The sequence below is a fragment of the Sinohyriopsis cumingii genome, chromosome 16 (genome assembly GCF_028554795.1).
Source record: "Sinohyriopsis cumingii isolate HCF-2022 chromosome 16, ASM2855479v2, whole genome shotgun sequence".
NCBI classification, from domain to species: Eukaryota; Metazoa; Mollusca; class Bivalvia; order Unionida; family Unionidae; genus Sinohyriopsis; species Sinohyriopsis cumingii.
The window spans coordinates 12333876-12347269 of record NC_142976.1 but is presented as its reverse complement, the minus strand read 5'-3'; the positions used below and the strand labels follow the sequence as shown (position 1 = coordinate 12347269).

General features: G+C 35.1%; 1 protein-coding gene across 2 annotated transcripts in view; it reads right to left on the bottom strand.

Annotated features, from left to right (window-relative positions):
- The window catches only part of LOC149779954 (septin-7-like), a 141978-nt gene that overhangs the window by 105921 nt on the left and 22663 nt on the right, over window positions 1-13394 (bottom strand). Inside the window, exon 1 of one of the 2 annotated variants that reach the window (XM_089936657.1) lies at window positions 10242-11107. The exons of the other annotated variant lie outside the window; for it this stretch is intronic. Coding sequence (XP_089792783.1) covers window positions 10242-10613 — 372 coding nt within the window. The 5' untranslated portion in view covers window positions 10614-11107. Of the gene's footprint in view, window positions 1-10241; window positions 11108-13394 lie in introns of those variants that run through there. 2 annotated transcript variants of the gene reach the window in all.

Below are 13394 nucleotides of genomic sequence, written 5' to 3'. Positions count from 1 at the left end.
ACCAATCATGTGATGTGTTAGTGATAAAGATAGTGAAATGGACATTAAATAACACACATACTGTGATCAAAACAATATACTTTGTAAATATTCTGTTTACAACTTATTTTATCCTTGCTTATTTTCTCTTAAATATTGACATGAATAGCAATGGAAAATATAAAAAGTTGGAGGCAGATCGTGTGCTGTCAATGAATGTTTATATAACTGTTAAAGTTATGGAAGAATTTAATGTGTGAAATATTCAGACAAGTGCATGAAGATTGTGTTTGGTTCCATTACATTTCAGGATATGTCATTAGATGGGCCAATGAAAAGTAAATACGCAAACTGATACATAAAATGACATTTTTCCTAATGTGTAATTTAAACAAATGGCACATTCATTAACCTCAGGACTAAAATCAAAACCAACAAAAAAATATATATTTGTGGAAATTTAGTCACAAACACATAAATGTTTTGAAAGTCTTACTCAACAATAAGCAGTCTTCTATTTTATCAAATATGTGTGACATAATTTTCTCTGCATAAAATGTACAAAATCTGGTAATAAAGCCATTTACATAATTTTTATCATAATTTACATCCACAAACTTGCAGTCATCTAACCCAAGCCATACAAGGAGTTTACATTCCAAAGACCAGAGGAAAACATTGTCAAACAGAACCCTCCATTCCCTTTCTTCTTAAAAATCAAACTGTCATTTTCACTCTTCTGGCCATCATATTTCTTGTTTGAAAAAAGTTCATCCAATATGGTCCATTGAAAATTTTAATTTCAAGCAATGTGACTTCATTTAAAATTCCATCATAGCTATATGACAACCAGTTTTCTTACAGATAAAAATGCACTCCTTTATCAATAAGAGATTATCCATTTGAATTAAAATGTTGTTTTGCTGACATATCCCTCTGAAGTCCATGGTTTGTGAGTTTACTTCCAACAAAGCTGGAATGATAATGTTCTTTTAAAATTTGTGCAAACAGTGGAACCCTTTATGGGAATTTTGTGTGCACTGCTGCAGTAATCCCGATTTTCCTTGTATCATTTTGTAACTTTCCTTGCATCTTTCCAATGGGTTACTTTATTTTGTGTCATTGTATCATTTTGTAACTTTCCTTGCATCTTTCCAATTGGTTACTTTACTTTGTGTCATTGTATCATTTTGTAACTTTCCTTGCATCTTTCCAATGGGTTACTTTGTGTCATTGTATCATTTTGTAACTTTCCTTGCATCTTTCCAATTGGTTACTTTACTTTGTGTCATTGTATCGTTTTGTAATTTCCTTGCATCTTTCCAAAGGGATACTTTTACTTTGTGTCACTGAATCATTTTGTAACTTCCCTTGCATCTTTCCAATGGGTTACTTTATTTTGTGTCACTGTATCATTTTGTAACTTTCCTTGCATCTTTCCAATTGGTTACTTTACTTTGTGTCATTGTATCATTTTGTAACTTTCCTTGCATCTTTCCAATGGGTTACTTTGTGTCATTGTATCATTTTGTAACTTTCCTTGCATCTTTCCAATTGGTTACTTTACTTTGTGTCATTGTATCATTTTGTAACTTTCCTCATCTTTCCAGTTGGTTACTTTACTTTGTGTCATTGTATCATTTTGTAACTTTCCTTTCATCTTTCCAACTCTGGTCAGAATGTATACTTGTATCTGCTCTCAGGATCATGTTTTCTCTGCACACAACACTCAAAGTCCTATCAATATTGCTACTTTAAAAGCAATTGTAGTTTTGTAAACTTCTGCAGTTTTTTATTTTGATGAAACAAAATAATTGTAATGTCACCATCTATGACATCTGGCCAATTTCTCATGTTGTCTATCCATTCTGTTACCAATGAACTTTCTAATTCTGCAAAAGTCAGTGCGGGTATATCTTTTAATTCTTTTTATGCACTGATTCATTTTCTCTAAAAAAAAATTCACTAGTGATAAGGTAGAAGCAAATGGTATGCACCAAGAAAGCAGTGTCAGTAAAACATTCTGGCAATAATTAAAAAATTGTGTCTATATCCTGTTTATTTTATTCTGCTTCATTCTGTTTTGCATTTTCTATGTACTGTTGTCATGGTGACCATTTATTTCAATAAGGGCATAACGTGCTAAATTACACCTCTCCCTTAATAACTCGTGCAAAATGGGGTGCAAAAAACATAGACTGCACTAGAAGGGAGTGACATACCAATGGACCTTAGAGAAATTAAGAAGCAGATGCTGGAGGTTTTAATCTGAATAAAATCAAATCTCCAATGTCCTATGTGAAGATCAAACAGTGACTGCTTAGGGGTCACGTTCTGGTGACCTATTAATTAGCCAACAGACAAGCAGCTTTCAGAAAGCTGAAAGTAAATCAAATCATTTGGCACATATTGATGCAAACTCAGACTCCCAAAAGCAAAGATACAAGACTTCATCTGACTGGCTAATAAAATTAGCGATTATGTTAATAACATAGTCACCAGAACATGACCCTTAAGCAGTTTCAACAACCATAATGTGATTGCAAAAACTGTGTATTACATCACTGCTGTATGCTGCTTTAAAACAAAACAAGATTCCTTTTATTTCAAAACCAAGTGACATTTTTGTGAAACAACTTTCAATGTCAATATTTGATTTTGTCAAATGTTTTATAAGTAAATTATTGATGCCAGGATTTCAATGCAAGTAATATTGAAACTCATCTTTGAGGAAATCTCTAAGTGCAAATTCTGGATTATATAAGTATACTAATTAACTTTGTGACTCATTTCTCCAAAATGAACCATATGTGAAAAAGTTTTTATTCACCAAGCACTCATTTCTCTTGGTTGCCTTGATATCTTTGATCACATTTGCGAATATGCAGCCTAATTTAAGGTAGCTGAATTATATTACTTTATTTTTACATAATAATATTTATAACAGTTTGATTGATCAATTGAAATGAGTTGATCTGACACATGACCACTGATCAAATGAAATGAGTTGATCTGACACATGACCAATTGAAATGAGTTGATCTGACACATGACCAATTGAAATGAGTTGATCTGACACATATCCATGACAGCTAGAATGTGCATACCTGTTAACTTTTCTTTTATTTACCACCCTTTTTTTGATTTGATACAAAATACAAAGATAATGTAACAATACAAAGATGGTCTGCTTTTAACTGCATGAAACAACACAACAAATACTTCCACAAGTCAGACATCAAAACACGATCAGTATTTAATTAGGTTCTCACAGAAACCATCACAGACACAGCTAATGGCAGAATGACATTTTTCATTTTGGGATACAAGAGAACATACTACATTTATGATGATTACACTCAAACCAAATTTAAAACTAGAAATAAAACATGAATTTCACTTGACCAATCAAAACTGTAACATCATGATTCTGAAAGATGTCTTTGAATGTGCAGGTGTCATTGTGATATACAGTAACATTAAATTAATGTATGTGATTTTACACAGACAAATAATCCATGGCATGTGTAAGGATATGGTACTTTAAAAGGTCTGGTGCAGGCATGTTTAATCATTAATTAGGTTCTGTTTTATAAATGTGACAGGGAACTGGTCACGAGAGGATGAAATGATTTTATTCAGCATGCCCAATCGTTGAAATGTTGCCGAAACAGCATTGTTACTTGTTGAAATATTTATCTAAGTTTAAACTTTGCAGAGATCAGCTATTAAGGAAGGTGGGAAGAATGTAAAAAATTTCAAACTTTCAATCACGAACAAAAGTTAAGTACACAATTAAATATGCATAACAATGTATATCCACTGTATACACTCATGTACTGTACAAACACAATACATGTATACCCGTTGTATACAAACATCTCAATTCATTTTAAAATCCCAATTCTAATGATTTACATGCATGCCTCAATTGAAAAACTTCAAAGATTTTACAGGTCAAAATATATCAACATACAATTTTAATTTCTGACATGAAAATACATTTTATGACATTTTGTTTAAAACTAGTTTGCTGAAATGTACCCTGCCACATCAGCTTGAAAAATTATGGTGAAAAGCACGTCTGTTAATAACATAAGTAAGATAAACCTAAATTCCAATTGGATAAGGAATGGCTTGAGGTTTATTTCCATGCAGTTTCATGTTTTATAAATGGCTTACCACCACCTCAAAAATTAGACTAATGTTGAGATCATGACTTTGAGGAAAGTAACAAGTAGGTTTTCTCATAAAAACTGTCCAAAAGAACATTTTGGAAGTCGTTATGTTGGGGAAATCAATTCATCTTCCTGTGCAATATTATTTAGTTTATGGAAAAAAAATAGGCTAAAATTTATATCTTATCAAATGAAAGGCTATGACCTGAAACCATATTAGCAGTTCATGTATTTTTTTTATATAGAAAACCATGACTATCTCTATAGTAACAAGTTAGGAGTATTCTGTTGAAGAAATAAAAGACCAAACAGAATATTTAGGTTACATATATCTTATTTTAAAATGAAATTGCCCCATGGTATGTATGAGAGACAATCCATATAGCAGTTAATAACCCATAAGAGGCTGGATCCATGAAAGGGGCCACTGTAGGCAGCAACATATGGGAAGCCAGAGGGAATAAATCACTCACAACCTACCACCTCTATTGAATCTGGAATGACCTGCAACCAGTTATAATGTTACGTAGACATGCTGGACAATTAAGTTCATACGGCTCACTATACTTAAGATGATATGTTGCACATTTGTGTAATCAGAGCTGCTAATTGCATTTTTAAAACTTTTGGTAATTATTTTCTAGTAGAAGCGTATCCTTCAAGTGTCTTGTACAATTTTATCATGTTGATTTAATTGTATTCTGTTTCCAGGGCTTTCTACTGTACATCTCATGCTCACATCTCCATTTATACCATCAATTAACGTCAAACTTTTATTATTCATTTGATCTCAGCTATAACACCAAGGTCAATCTTTCTCTATCTATTGATAACCACCACCACCACATTACAAAGACCTATCCAAGAGAACATCTCCATTGTCCTTCCATTCATACAACTGAGCAAATCACCTGGGCCCTGACATAAATAAGACGGTTGCAATTTAATTATCTGCACAAATCTGATACAAACCGTGATGACATGCTGTTTTACTCTCAAATGAGACAGCAACCTCTCCCTGCAATGTACTTGAAAATATCAAAGGGCACCACCGCCTTCTGATCGCAATGACTGAGGTACAAGTCCCAAAGAGTTCACCAGGTATCACAATCCAATCAACAGGTGACTCTAAGAAGCAAACAGGCCCAAAATGGCAGAAGATTGTATCTAAGTTTCCCACACTCTTGGACCAATGTGTCAATAACATTTAGATAGTTGAGAGAGTGACACTCAATTTCAACAGAATTCTTAATACATCGAAAATGTAAGTTTGAAACGATGTCTTTGGCTTTCTTTTCTGGCACAATCCCTACTTGTGGAGAACTTTATGTTTGTTGGCAGTCTCTTGGAACTTGGAAAAACTTAATTTGCAATCTTAATAACAGCAGTAGAAGCTCGTCTGCTTGCACATCAGGGTTAATTCTAGGAAGCTATTGTGTGATTCACCATAATTTCTAAACAAGAGTGCCTCAATAGAATGATACTCTACTGTCTGACATGATTTACATGAATTCAAGACAAGACTATTTCTTCCTTTTAACTGCTGACTTCTGATATTCTTGAGTGACAAGATTTTCAAATTAGCCACTGTGACAAACATATCGTATGTAAGATATGCACAACTTTCATTTATTTGGAAAAACCAGACAGCATTAGAAAACTTTAGGTGTAAATTCCATGCCAATGTGACCATCCATTCACATTGTTCATTCTGGAAATCATCTTGGATGTTTGCTGGGCACTATTTTCATTTAGGACTACTAAATATAATTTGAAGACTTTGGGTGAGAACCCTATGTCATTATGACTATTAATTCTATAGGAGTAACAATACACGTAAAAAGACCTTCAGACAGCTACCATGGTAGCCATAATGAATGGCAGGTCTACATCACTTTTCATCAGGAGCAACTAGATACCATAAGAAGTATTCTGCTGAAAATCCAGTGCTCATACATCTTACCACTTTGGAAAAGGAGTGAAGATTTTCAAGGTGGTTGCCATGGTAGTCATATTTGAGATCAAATTGGCAGGACCAACTTGACATTATCATTAGTCTTCTGGCAAAACCCTCATGTCAATATGACTTTCCACTAAGGTCAAATAGCAATAACTAGATTTTCAAGATGGATGCCATGGAGCCATACTTATATCAAATCAGTAATATTACCATCTGTTCTGCTGCATATATTTTCTTAAACATCAGTCACACAAGGCATATTCCATGACTAAAGTTTAAAAAAAAGACTGAGCACACAAACATATTACTCAGTAATAACGCAGAAACATACAAATTTCAGTGCCCCAGAATTTACAAGCAAATAGTTTGTAAATATGGAATGAAAATTATATGTAAAGGTTTCTTTTATTTTCACTAGTTTAGTCAGTGGCTCTCGCACCAAGCAGTTGTGACCATCCCAAAAGTTACACCTTTACGCAAAACAAAACATACAGGAAAGCTAATAATTTTTTTCTCAATGAAATATCAGGAAGTTTGGTAAACATTTATCATTAACACATGTAAAAATGAAACCATATACAGGTGGTAATGTACTTGCATGCATGTGGTCAGTGAAACAGTATGACAGTATTATGTTTCTTCTGGCTCAGACTGAATGTATCAAGTCTGGTCAAGAGACACTGATTGCCATACTTTAACAACAATGGGGATTGTGGGGTGGGGTGAGGGTAGAAGTGAGATACTGTGATATCTTCATCATCTGTCCATCTGTTTATAACTCTTTCTCCTCTTAAAATAAAGGGTGGAAATTCACCAAATTTAATACACAGGTTACCCATGTGGTCAACATTTGAAAAAAGATTAAAATATTTGGTCTTCACAGGATCGGTAGGTTGGGATCAAATGTAAAATATACCAAAACTGCAAGTAGAATATTTTTTCAAATTCTTTTAACCAAACTTCAAAGATGCATTCATAGCAGGAGGAGACAAATAATATAAAATGGAGGGAAAGAGTGGGATATGTAAGGAAAAAGTATGCGGATTTACCTAGGCAAGCCATGGAAGAAGTTGCTGTAGTAAAAAATTGTAAGTCAAAATTCAGAGCTCTAATAAGCTATGTTTCGCAACATTTAAGCAAAGAAATTAATGGGGAAAAAGGTATCAAATGCATTCAAATTATGCAAAAAATTCAATTTTAAGAATTTTGTCCAAACTGTAATAAGCATATTTTTCCTACTATACATGTAGTCAGATTTCACAAGAAACTATGCAACTGGTGCATGTACTGGATGTGCAGTGCAGGTTTTAATTACTGTTCTTGGTTGCTGGGAGAACAATGCTCATCATCTGCAATATGTGTGAAATTACTTCGGGGATTCTGTAAACAGTATAATGAAACCGAAGGCCAGGTACCAGTGAACTAGTTCCCTGCCTCAATCAAGTTTCAGTTTCATGGGTAAAAAGGTAATCCCATGAAAAAGTTTAGTCATTTTCAGAGAGGCATTAGAACAAAAGAGTAGCACATGAGATCTTGGAGGTACGAGGCTGACATGTAGATCTTGGAGGTATGAGGCTGACATGTGGATCTTGGAGGTATGAGGCTGACATCTGCATTACTTAGAAAAAAATAAATAACATGGCAGTCTCCGAGTCTAACCGAACTTGTATTTTTGATCTATGTAATTACTTAAAAGACCAAACCTGAAAATATACTGGAGTAAACTTTCTGCGGCATGATGATGAGATAGAGTGCAGAATGATACTAGTATGCAGGATTAGCTATAACTGTAGTATGCAGGATTAGCTATAACTGTAGTATGCAGGATTAGCTATAACTGTAGTATGCAGATTAGCTATAACTGTAGTATGCAGGATTGACTATAACTGTAGTATGCAGGATTAACTATAACTGCCTCCATGGAATTAATGTCCAACATTATTTTTCTGAGCTTTTCTTTCCTGGTATGTAAAGGCTTAGACGACCAGCTGTGTATGTGTGCCACAACTCCAGAAGGCTGCAATCAACATATCCATATTTACCGAAAACAGCCACATGTCTGTGAGACTTTGTGAACAAACCATTTCACATAAAAAGTTTCAAGATAGTCCCTGCCAAGGTTCCAATATGTTAACCCTATTTACATATATCAGTGCTTTATCCTAGTGACATCTATTGGATTTCATGAGTTGCACACTGCAGGAAGTAATGACAACTAACCAACAGCAAGTAACAGTGGTGCACTGTAAATCGGTAGAAAATGGTACAGGCAACTGTCTACTTTCTAAGTTTAACATCGAAATTATGACTACATACAAGGCAGAAGCTATTACAGGTGTATTTGAGTCCATTCAAGTTGTGAGCACCCCTTGTCTCAATCATGTAGGAACAGTTTTCAAATTTGAACAACTTAATTTTGATTGGATGCAGCAGACACCGCATCTAATGAAATTCACAGACCCATAGCACAGAAATATATGCTTGATTTGCCAAGGCTTAGATATGGTTAACATACTGGAACCTTGGGTAGCAAAGATGTAGTCCCCACAGTTAACCAAACAAATAATTAAGTTTCTGCCCTTCTTTACTGTCCATCGTCAGCACTAAATGACTGTCTTCTTTACTGTCTATCGTCAGCACTAAATGACTGTCTTCTTTACTGTCTATCGTCAGCACTAAATGACTGTCTTCTTTACTGTCCATCGTCAGCACTAAATGACTGTCTTCTTTACTGTCCATCGTCAGCACTAAATGACTGTCTTCTTTACTGTCTATCGTCAGCACTAAATGACTGTTTTTTTTACTGTCCATCGTCAGCACTAAATGACTGTCTTCTTTACTGTCTATCGTCAGCACTAAATGACTGTCTTCTTTACTGTCTATCGTCACCACTAAATGACTGTTTTCTTTACTGTCTATCGTCAGCACTAAATGACTGGTTTTTTTGCTGTCCATCGTCAGCACTAAATGACTGTCTTCTTTACTGTCCATCGTCAGCACTAAATGACTGTTTTCTTTACTGTCCATCGTCAGCACTAAATGAATGTGCATAGTCATGCACCACTGAGTTTAAAGATAAACAAAAAAATTAAGACCTAAACTTGTCTAATTTTAGTCTAAGTCCCTGAAAACTTTACTCAGAGATCCCTAAAACTTAATTAAATTATCTTAAGTTTATTGAGTTCACTGTTTTCAAAGCAACTAGGTGGTATGGGGGGGGGGTCAACACATAAAAAAGTAGACAAAATAAAGAGTATGGATTTGATAACTTAACTAAGACTGATGAATATCCGAATCCTATCCAAATATATTCAATTAATATTTGAATATTTGGTGTTCATTTCATACTTAGTGTTAGTCTGATATATCAAACCTCCAAATCTGTGTTGATACTGATTTGTGGGTATGATGCCACCTGTTAATTAAAATATACAATTTTGCTGCATTCAAATCTTTCCAGAACACACCTGCGTACAGTTCAGACACACTGATATATCTAGCATAAAATTCAAATTGGACACATGACACAGGGTCATGCTATTCCATGTGAATTACAAGTTGTCAAACATTGGATTTGATCCAAACATGCTATTACCTTACTGACAAAAGAACCTTCAACTAACATTAACTCAAGAGACAAGAGAAATACCAGTGTCTAAAACGTACACCAATATAGTGTGGGCAAATCTGTCTGCATTAAATGTTTGCATGTTTTAATAAACAGTTGACATCATACCCACAAATCATCCTTCAGAATGAACACAGATTTGGGGGTATGATTTATCTGACTCCCCTCGTGTTTATTACCAGTATGCAAACTCTATAAATTGGTTCTGTGGGCAATTAATTTTCAGAAAAATCAGGGCTGGATTTTCAGTTGGTTATGAATATAATAAACAAAAAGTGTTTCCCTACAATTTAAATCATGATCAAATTTTAATGGTGAAATATGCAAAACAATAAACACATACACAAATTTTTTGGTAGTCAGTAGTTACTTGAATTATGAATAATAAAAAAATATTTTTTAAAAATATGAACATTTTCTATTATTTTCAATCTATGCTGTGAGCAGTGGATTACTATTCATTGGAATGTAAAAACTTAACAACAGGTTTTGTTACCTCCAAATTACTGTCAAGGGTGGGTGTGCTGGCCTTTTCTCCATACCGCCCACTCCCACCTCCACCTCCCACCCCTGTAAGGGAGGAGGTACTGCCGTTGGGAGTAGTGATGGGAGAGTCTTCCTTTTCCCCGTTAGCAGCATTTAAACTTGACAAAGAAGTGCTAACTGACTTCTCAGACAGAGGACTAGCTCGATTATCCATAACCCTAGGTTTCTCAGCTTCCTCTTTTCGAAAACTTGAACGCAACAGTCGTGTCCTCTCAGCTACAGAAGGAGGCTTCTCAGGAAGGGGCGGAGCGGGACCCCTACTAGAAACCAGCCCTGTTCCGGGACTGGGACCCACTCCTGTGCTCCCCATGTTAGCAGCCATCTTTCCCAGATAAGCTAAACAGGAAACTGAAGAGAAATGGCTTCAGAACTAGGCAAGCACTCGCAACCAGCACTAGTGTGGGTAGTTAACAAAATCTTTGGCTGCTGCTGCTGCGTGTAGGCATACTTCAAGGCAGTAAACCCTCTAACAAGTAGCCATGTTAGTCTAGCCGGGATTTATCTGTCTATATATAAATATATTAATATACACAAACACACAGTGCGAACAGCTGCCAGCTTTCTTTGCTGTTTCAAACCCTTAATACGCCGACTTAGCAAGAACACGCCTCCCAGCCTGCTGTACCTTTTAGCAGCCCTTTGTTTATCTCCTGATGATTTTAGCCCAGCCATTCAACACTTGCAAAACTAACACATGACTCACTGAAAGGGTTAAGAATCTGCGCAGGTTATTTATTTATGGCTAACACAATGTTTATTATTCCCTCTAATTAATTTCTTTTTTTTTTTTTTTTTTGCACAACAGGTAAACCATATAATTTTCAAGTTCAGTTTAAAAAGACCAACCAGAAGAAAAAAAATCAATAAAACTTGAACGCAGGGGTGATTCCAAACAAAGATACAATGGGGCTGATGAATCATGCTCAATTCAAACACATAATCCAGAAACCTTCCAACGTAAACTATTACAATAAAGGCTTATGATGTGAAGAAAGAAAGAAAAAATTACTTCCTTGATATTAATCATGACCTTTGCTAACCTTAGGTGGTACATAAATCTAGAACTCTCGTCAACCGGAGATCTGTGTATTAACGGTATTAATTATAATGCTGTAACACTTCTACAATAAAATACTGTTAAATACATGTAAAGAATTGGAGGCTACAATAAATAAGACTCTTAAACAAAAATATCTTGTGAAGGAGAAAGCTTGTTAAATTCTTGTATTACATAATTTAAATTAGTTGTTAGTACTTGAATGTGTACATTACGTTCTGTTTGGCTACCAACTTGCCAGTTATCATACACCCAAAACATCCGCTTACACCTAAATGGTGTTTAATTTAGAGTATCGATACGAGTTCATCATTAATACAGTGACACAGGAACAGTCTGATGCTTCGATTGTCATACCCTTTTTAGTGGCGTTTTCCACAAGCAACACTCGTGCTAATAGTACGGTATGTACTATAAAAATATATGCTGTACATACCTGATGACAAATGGATCATACACTACATGTACATTGTTGAGAAGTGCTTAATGGACTAGCTATAATACTGAATTTCAGAAAAAGGGCCAGGATTATCTTTCGACCTACAATATTTTTTTCTTCATTTGCATACATTTACTTTTACATCTTATTTTTTTAAACTGATACAACTATAAAAATGCAAGTATATTTTTAAAGCCACATGGGGGTCTTTTTTCTTCCTTATTTTTAAATCCCTGCCCCCTACCCCTGAAATAATCAATATCTTACAAAATAAATTCAGACAGTAACAGTCTCTCCGGATACCTGGTAGTGAAAATGTTTAATGTTCTGCAGGTTGCTAAACAAGCAGAATCTCCAGGTGACAATTACTGATAAGCTGTACCAAAGTTAGGCTCAGACCATTCAATTTTCGCCGGGGGGGGGGGGGGGGGGCAAGTTTGAGAAAGATTGAGTGTGTGTGTGATTAGGATTTTGAACATAGCTTTAACAATTTTTACAGTCATATCACTATGATGTCTGCAGTGTGGCAGTTTACTGTGATGTCTAGCACTGGGGCATCGTGCCGCAGTCACATTACCCTGACACCAGGCCACCAGGCTGAGCGCCTAGCGAGGCAGCTGTTAGTACCATTTTTGTAAGTCTTTGGTATGACTCGCCTGGGTTTGAACCAACGACCTCCTGCTTTTGAGGTGGACATACTAGGCCACCGAAGCGGTCAGAGAAAGCTTGAAAAAATATTCTTCCTGTGATTTACAGCACAAAACATACTTGTCACATCTGGTACATTAGTTAAAAAAATATTTATCTTGAGCCTTGAGGTAAAAAAAAATATCCAAGCTGAAAGAAAATTGGAGCACCCTACCCAAACATAGAGTTAAAAATGGGATGTTTATGATTCATTCAAAAATACCACAAGCTCTGCGAAGCAAAAAAAAAATGCCTTGACTGTACATCAGTGAAGTAATTTACATAGAAAAATACATTTTCATCACCAAAAATTTCTTAGAAAAAAATTCTATCTGGACCACCTTGGCTGTTTGTAAAACTGGATTAACTGCAGAACTGACCAAGCAGTTATGAATGAAAGACAAATAAACAGTTCAGTCATTTGTAACTTCATGGTTAATCCTTGTTTCATAAATATCCCAGCGACCTGAATAGTTCACAAACATTCTAGGTCATTTAAAACATTCTCATCTCTTTCCAATGCAAGTTGAATAATTTCAACTTTTTGATAGTGACTCGGAGTTATACATAATGATACTTCCCCAATTTACGAGTTTTTGACAAATGGATGTGCAAAGGACTGTCTTATATTATGATAGGTCTTGAATATAACACTTGATGTTTCAACAATCAATGAAATATCTGCACATTTAATATTTAATCCAATTCCCGCAACTTTGAACTCTCTGCAACTATTCCTTGCATTGCTGTTCTGACATATCTATTCAATGTGACGCCATGAAGTTATTATGATGCAATAACATCCATGGACATGAAGGCAGTTCAATAAAGGCAATTGTTTACATCCAAGGTTTATTTCTAACATGTAATGGAGACAGATTTGCGGAATGATTATCAGGACTGACATTGAAGCTGCAAAT